At 45.8% G+C, this 7,484-nt stretch overlaps 1 protein-coding gene across 4 annotated transcripts; it reads right to left on the bottom strand.

The window, feature by feature from the left end:
- Positions 1-2,716: 2,716 nt before the first annotated feature.
- On the bottom strand, positions 2,717-7,217 carry LOC136538038 (uncharacterized). 4 transcript variants are annotated; one of them, XM_066530022.1, is made up of 7 exons: positions 6,819-7,217; positions 6,680-6,722; positions 6,182-6,259; positions 6,011-6,089; positions 5,805-5,849; positions 4,163-4,304; positions 2,717-2,990 (listed from the first exon to the last, which is right to left on the bottom strand). In XM_066530022.1, the coding sequence occupies exons 1-3, from the start codon at positions 7,037-7,039 to the stop codon at positions 6,209-6,211; spliced, it is 315 nt and encodes a 104-aa protein (XP_066386119.1). In that variant the 5' UTR covers positions 7,040-7,217; the 3' UTR covers positions 2,717-2,990; positions 4,163-4,304; positions 5,805-5,849; positions 6,011-6,089; positions 6,182-6,208. The 4 variants fall into 4 exon arrangements, with proteins under 4 accessions (XP_066386119.1, XP_066386120.1, XP_066386117.1 ...); XM_066530023.1 differs by having other exon boundaries at positions 6,011-6,072; XM_066530020.1 differs by lacking the exon at positions 4,163-4,304.
- Between the last annotated feature and the right edge of the window lie 267 nt (positions 7,218-7,484).

Raw genomic sequence — 7,484 nt, 5'->3', positions numbered from 1 at the left:
ATCATCATAAAAGGCACAACTTTATAAATAGTTTCATAAAAAAAGTAATTCATAACTATTTCATATGAAATTGGATGAATATGAACTTTATATCAAAACTATAGATCTCGATGTGATCAACTTTGTAGCCGAGAAGCTTTTATTTAAAATTATTTAGAGTCCCAAAATGTTGTTTTAAGTTATCGGACATTGAAATTTAAATTCAAAATTTTCAAACAACCGTAGATGTTGACATATATAGCCTATAGTTGAAAAGTTTTTCATTTCGGTTATCATAGCGCCCAGATGTCCGACACGCGAGACACATCCGGACGCCGCACCCTTCCCAAACCCGTCCGCCCCCCCCCCCCCCCCCCCCCCCCCCCCCGCAGGGATAGAACGGAACCCCGCCCCCTCCCCCAACCCCCCCCCCCCCCCCCCCCCCGGCGGGAATAGAACGGATCCCGCCCGCCCCTGCATCACCCCGTTCCCCCACCGCGCCCCCTGTCCCAAGAGCACGAAAACACTTGAAGTGCAACATCGCAAAACATATGGAAAAACTATGTATTGTAACATCGGAATATGAATACTGCAACATGGAAAAAAAATATGTAGTGCAACATCGAAAACACATGTACTGCAACATCTAAAAATATGTACTACAACATCGCAAAAACATGTACTACAACATCGAAAAAACATGTACTGCAACATCAAAAAATATGTACCGCAACATCAAAAAATATGTGCTGCAACATCGAAAATTATATACTGCAACATCAAAAATTATGTGCTGCAACATTGAAAAATATGTAATGTAACATCTCAAATAGTAGTACTGCAACATCACAAAAATCAAACCATGAAACATGGGAATGCAAACATTCGAAAATCATCTATTGCAACAACCCAAAAAATCCTATAGCAACATTCGAAAATCATCTGTTGCAAGATAACAAAAAAACCCATTGCAACACTAAGAAATAGTAAAAAAAGAACGTACAAACAGCAAGGGGATGGGTTCGAGGTGTAGGCTACTCCAGCCCTGGCCCATCACCTTTGAGCTTGCCCGAAGGGAGGAGGGAATAGGACCCTAGAGCTCACCAGAACCCTAGCCATCGTCGCATCCCTCAGATCCAAAGGAGGAGGAGGGGGAGGAGGACGAGGGCTCAGATCCAAAGGAGGAGGAGGAGGAAGAGGAGGGCTCAGATCAAGAGAAGGACCGACCTACCTCGTCGGAGCCGCTGTTGTCGTCCTCGTCTCCGGTGGGGGGAGCGAGAGCCGGGACGGTTGGGAGCACGGGGTCACACGGAGGTTGAAGAGGGGGGAGGGAGTGCCGACGAGCTGGCGGGGCGACAGCGAGGTGGCGCGCGGCGTCCGTCCCAGCGCACGGGCGGGGCAGCAGTAGAACCGGAGGAGCGCGCGAGCATTGCGGGAGTGGGCGGTCGAGAGGATAAGGATGAGTGCGGGAGCCAGCGGCGGGAGCAGCGTGCGGCACAGGTGGAGTTAGTTGGGCGTTCCGTAGTTGTTCGTGTGTGGGTCCGTCCGGATGGGACATACGCCCGCCGTATATCATTATCGTTTTCATTTGAGTTGTAGTCCAAAATATGTGTTTTAAGTTTTTAGATTTGAAAATCAGACTTAGAATTTTCAAATGGTCTTGAATGTTCACATGGTTAATACCAAAGTTGTAATGACCGACCTAATCTACAAGTTTATTGTTGATAAATTTTTGATTTGACGTTGTTTGGAGTCGCAAACATTTTATTTTAAATTCACATATTTTGAGATTCATTTTTTAAAATTTTCTAACAATCTCAGATAGAGACATGTCATATACCAAAGTTGTAGTACTTGATAAGATTTAAAACTTTGTAGATAGAAAAATTTTCATTTGGATTCATTTAGTAGCTAAAATATTTAATATAACAATACTAAATGTTGATATAAAAAGATAGCATCGTACATATACTCACAAAAGAGTATGTAGTGCAGTGGTAGAAAGATGTAATGTGAGCTGTAAGTTGTGAGTTTCTAGAGATGGACTTCATTCTTAAGGTATCTGTCTATGTTAATTGATTTGCCGAGACAGACATGCTGACCACCTTTATATATAGTCATTAACAGAGACCACTCAATATAAGTGGTTAGAGTGTCTGTGTTTATTAATGGAAAATATCCTTCTCTAAAAGTGATTTGGCCCCGTTCGGCTTACCCCATATTCAGCTTGATCGGCTTCTTTTTTAGAAAGAACAGTGTTTTTCTCTCATAACAATTTAGTTAGAACAATATTTTTCGGCCAGTTTCAGCCAAAATTCTGCCAGCCGAACGGGGCAATAGCAGTGAGTATACTCTTGCTACCTTTCAACGCCACCGCCGCCACTTCCACCACCCACACGGCCACAGCATCCTCCTCTGTTCATGCAACTCCAGTGGCGCTACCACTACTTTTGACCTAAATGGCAGCGATTGGGATCTTCAATGAATTCGATTGCTCGAATAGTACATCCAGTCATCAAGACAAAGCTTCTAGTATGGACTGGAATGATTCTTCCATTAATAGTTAGTGTTTTTCTATAGTTGTATGTATAACTCAACCTGCTACTGCGGTCGATCTAAGTTGAACATGAGAAATAATTGAGCATGCATAGTTGCTGCCTCATAAATCAACAAACTAAGGTCTTGCAGCTCCCATGCTCTTATATAAAAGAGTAGCAAAGAACAGAGACGTGAGAGGTGTTGACCACCTGAATTGGAAAGAACAGTAAAACATAAGGAGGCCGTTCGGTAGTTCTTACAGAGATGGGAAGCCCAAGCAAGGAACATGTACCATTTCAAATATATATTCAACTACAACAACCAAAACTGAATTCATAGTAATATTTGGCTGGCAGCATCATGGTCAAAACTATGAAGCCAATATGCCTTAATTGGAGCTAATGAATATTACTGTCTTCTCGGTATTCTGGTCATCGCAGATTCCGTAAGTAGAAAGTTGTCTGCGTCCATAGCTGAACATGTCAATGAATGAATGAGATTAGCATGTAGAGTCAGAAAATCTGTAGCTGGCTATGTACATCAGAAATAGTGTAACTCTAAGTAAGCAGGAATGGATGGATATTTTGAAGCAGCATCTTAGGAATAGAACATAATGAGCAATTGGCACATGGTGCATTAGATCTATTAAGTTTTGTTGCAACCAGTAAGAAATTAGTGTAAACGAATCAGTAATTCCTAGTAGGCCTTATAGAAGAGCTGTACACATATATGTTGCAAGCATGAAGCATCAGATGAGGAATAAAAAAAATACCAAGAATAGCATATGGAGAAAGCATGCATGGGTCAATGTTAGGGAATCAGGACCAATTTGTGCATTGACGGTCAAAGAAAGAACACATATACAGCTATACCTATATTGGTCGTGGACCTACTGTGCTGAACACTTCATGTAGACCAATGAAAAAAATGCATAGATTATTAGAGAGAATACATATTTTGTTCGTGGGAAAAAAGAATCATGGCCTGCATCTAACATTAGTGTGATACCAAATTTAGCTCTTCGTTACAGAGTCTTTCGAGGGGGTGGGGGCGGGGTCTACGAACCCATATGGAATGCATGCACGAATCAGAGGCGGAAAATTATAGCGAAGAAGCATAGAGGAGAGGAAGTCCCAAAAAAGCAGATAAAACTAAGGTAATGTGTGGAAAACATGTCAAATATCATGGGAGTACCATGGTGCAGGCCTTCTCGGCACCATGGGCAAGATCATAAGGGCATAAGGCTCTCAAGTTTGGAGTAAGGCAATAAAGGTACAGTCTAATTCATATGTTCATATAAGCAGGAAACTCCTAACAATATTCATAGGATGTAGACCAGATGTGTCCAGCTACTTTCTTAAGGAAACTCTGAACACAACTGAAAGTAAACATATACCTTGCCTTTTGGAATTTAGAATGTTGTAATTCAAAATTGTGTCATGAGCGATGCATGTCCATGAATGTAAAAATAAAGTGTATAAAGTGGAAGGAGGGGAAAAGAGGAAATGAAAGGCTGCATCTTGTTCTGAAAGGGGTAACAACTCCTTCATAATGTAACTTTGTACTATGCAAATGTTCGTCATCAAGTGGTCCATCATGCCAAAAAGAGGTAAATGAAACTGTAGGAATGGAATCAAGGGCGTACCCAGTGCAGAGAGCTCCCGCTCTGTGCGGGGTCTAGGGAAAGCCTTACCCTCGCCTGTGCAATGCGAGGAGACCGCGACTCGCACCCGGGACCTTCCGGTCACAGGCGGTAAGACTCTACCGCTTGCACCAGGCCCGTCCTTCTGGAATGGAATCAAACAAAACTAAATAGATTGAACTAAATAGGCTCCGGTTTGAATAGATTCAACATGACCAACAACTCTTGTCTGAACAAACAGAGCCATTTAGAGGATCCTTGCGTATATTTCAATGTTTTTAAGGCGTCGCTTTGGCGTCGCTTTGGCGTCGCCTAATCGCCAAGGCGCTCCAGGCCAGACGATTTGGCAGACGACTCGCCTCAAATTCGTATGGCGTCCGCCTTAGGCATGTGACGTCCGGAAAACGTCGCTTTGGCGTCCGATTCTTCCCAGATCGAGCAAGGCGGGCGCCATACGGGATGCTCGCGGCGGGAAAACGCGGGAGCTCGGGAGAAAGGATGGGGGAAAAGAGCAGTCCCGCGCGTAGAGATTAGGCGCGCGTGGAGAGAGGAGCGCGGGAGAAATCAGAGAGCAGAGAGAGGAGCGCTCGCGGGGAAGACGGACCTACCTGCTCGCCCGCGTGAACGCGTTCGCCCGCGCCGCCGGGAGAAGCTGCTGCCGGCGAGCCTCCGCCTCAAGAATAGGCTCCTCCTCCCCCTCCCCTCTTCCCCATCCGCGCGAGGAGCAGCCGCCGGCGGGCTGCTGTTTCCCCGCCGCCTCCTCTGGTCCTCCATTGAGCAGGACACGAGCCACTCCGCCTCCCCCTACCCTCTTCCCCATCCGCGCGACAGGCTGCTGTTTCCCCGCCTCCTCTATTCCTCTTCCACTATCGAGAGAGAGAGAGAGAGAGAGAGAGAGAGAGAGAGAGAGAGAGAGAGAGAGAGAGGTGGGCGGAGGCGGAGGGAACGGGAGGGAAGAGACAGAGAGATGGGCGGAGGCGGAAGCTGCGGCGTCGGCGCAGTGCAGGAGAGACCAAGAGAGATGAAGACACGCTAGGGCTACTAGGGTGAGGGCCACATGGGCTGCTTGGTGCACGTGGGCTGGGCTTCTTACTCCTCCTTTCTTTTTCTTTTTTTCCTTTCCTTTTTTCTTTATCATCTATATACTGCTCCGAGTTTGCTCAAAAAAATCTATATACTGCTCTGAGCTGCTGTTTTAAAATTTCCTTTAGTTGGTAAGGCGTCGCCTCGCCTTACGCCTTACTCGCCTAAGCGTAAGGCGGTAGTCACTCGCCACGCCTCGCCTTACCGCCTTGAAAACATTGGTATATTTTGCACTGGTTACATAAAACTTTGAAGGCCTGGGCAAAAGAAAGACATGACATTGATTGGGAAAGGATCTGGTAAAGGTTATTAGAACATTTATTTGACCAACATGTAGCCATTCTTTTTATTTAACATAACAAAGGCATGCCAAAATGGCAGTATAAGATAAGGAAGCAAAATATACCACAGAAGTAATTTGTACTGATTGAATATCAAAGAACTCTAGATACATATAGATGTCCAGTCGGAGCTGTGAAACATCGACACATGGAAGGGTATCCTCTTAATCTCAAAACCTCATAAGAGCACAAAAGAACAGAGAAGTCAAAAGAATGCGTACATTGAACCCCCAGCAGGCACACTGCAGGCTGCAACTGGACCACACCTGTTCGATGAATTTGTAGAAATCATTATTAGCTCACAAATGTGCAGGGCAAAGATTTGCAGTTCAATTTGGGAAAGCGGAGGGCAATAGAAGAAAAGAAAAAACATGCGTACACTGACCCCAACAACCTGGGCAAAGGAAACAGGTTTCGGAGCTATTACCTAGAGCAGAAAGGAAGGAGAGAACCGTGAAGCATCCACACATGGAAGGGTATCCTCTTAATCTGAAAATGTACATTAACTATTGCCAGAATAGACGTATATTACATATGGAACCGCTTAGTGACTCAAGTAGCTTGCAATCCATAGGTCAGGGAGCACTAAATAACTTACTCTGAACCGTTGGAAGTATTCATTTTTTCATTTGGTGGAGCTGTTGTACGTTTGATTTACAGCCCGGACAGAAATAATCTGCATTTTCCAAATCATAGTACACAATGGCAAGTTAACAAAATGTGCTCATAGAATAATTGCATATAGATGTCGAGCAATAAGGACATCAAAATGTCATCATATAAAGGTAAGGAAATAGCTTCCATGTTGTTGCATGTCAGGTCACATTGGACGTGGACCGAAATCTGGCACTCATTTAAAATATTTCCATGACCACTGTCCCAGTAAATAATGCTTGAAGGTGAGTACTACAGTAAGAAAATCACATAGCACAGAATGTGAGCCTACTTTAGCCTGTTTTGACGAACACATTGGATAATGTTATGCAATTTGTGTAAATAGAATTGACCCGAAATAAGGCACAGTAAAATAATATCGAGTCATGGCAATTAAGCAGATCTAAATTGAAATGCTATGTTAAGATTCATAGTGAGGTACCGGGGTGGCTGTGGCGGCCGCTCTTTCCGGCACCGCCCTTCTTCTGCAGCAGCGAGAGGAACGGATCACGAAGATTCATCCGCAGGAGATATGTACACGAGCAGGGGCAGGCGAGGCCAAAAACGAAGGGCGTCCTTACCTGCCGCGTCCGGTGCGGGAGTCCGCCGTGAAGCCAACAATGGCGCGGTGGCCCGCCGAGGCGACAGGGAAGCCGGCGCGGGCGTGATGGTGCCGGGCTGCGCCGCTAGGGTTTGGCCACGTCGGAGTCCCGTGGTGGCATGGCATGACCTCGTGCCGCCAAAGCCGGAAAGAGGGAGGGGTGGAGCGCAAGCCGAGCCGGAGAGGGCGGAGCTGCGGCATCGCGGCTTCGACGGCATCGTGGCGTCGGGGAGGGGTAAGGGGGCACGGTGGCGGCTCGGCAGTGCGGCCTCGCGAGGGCCGGCACCTAGGACAGGTGGGGCAGCGGAGAGGGCCGGCGCGGGCGGAGCCTTTTCTTCGTGGGGAAGAAGGGAGGGAGAAAAGCCAAGGCCGCGTTTAGTTCGCCTCCTGAATCGGCGCCGCCGGAATTTCCAGCACTGTATCTACAGTATTTTATTTTTATTGGGTAATAATTGTCCAATCGTTGACTAATTAGGCTCAAAACGTTCGTCTAGCAAAGTACAACCAAACTGTGCAATTAGTTTTTTATTTCGTCAACATTTAGTACTCCATGCATGTACCGTAAATTTAATGTGACAGAAAATCTTCTTTTTTTTTTTGCATAGTGTTAAAGTTGGGAGTTTTGATGAAACTAAATATGGCGACG

Source organism: Miscanthus floridulus, chromosome 2 (genome assembly GCF_019320115.1).
Source record: "Miscanthus floridulus cultivar M001 chromosome 2, ASM1932011v1, whole genome shotgun sequence".
Taxonomy (NCBI): domain Eukaryota; kingdom Viridiplantae; phylum Streptophyta; class Magnoliopsida; order Poales; family Poaceae; genus Miscanthus; species Miscanthus floridulus.
The sequence above is the reverse complement of the archived record's forward strand: the minus strand, read 5'-3'. Positions and strand labels throughout refer to the sequence as shown.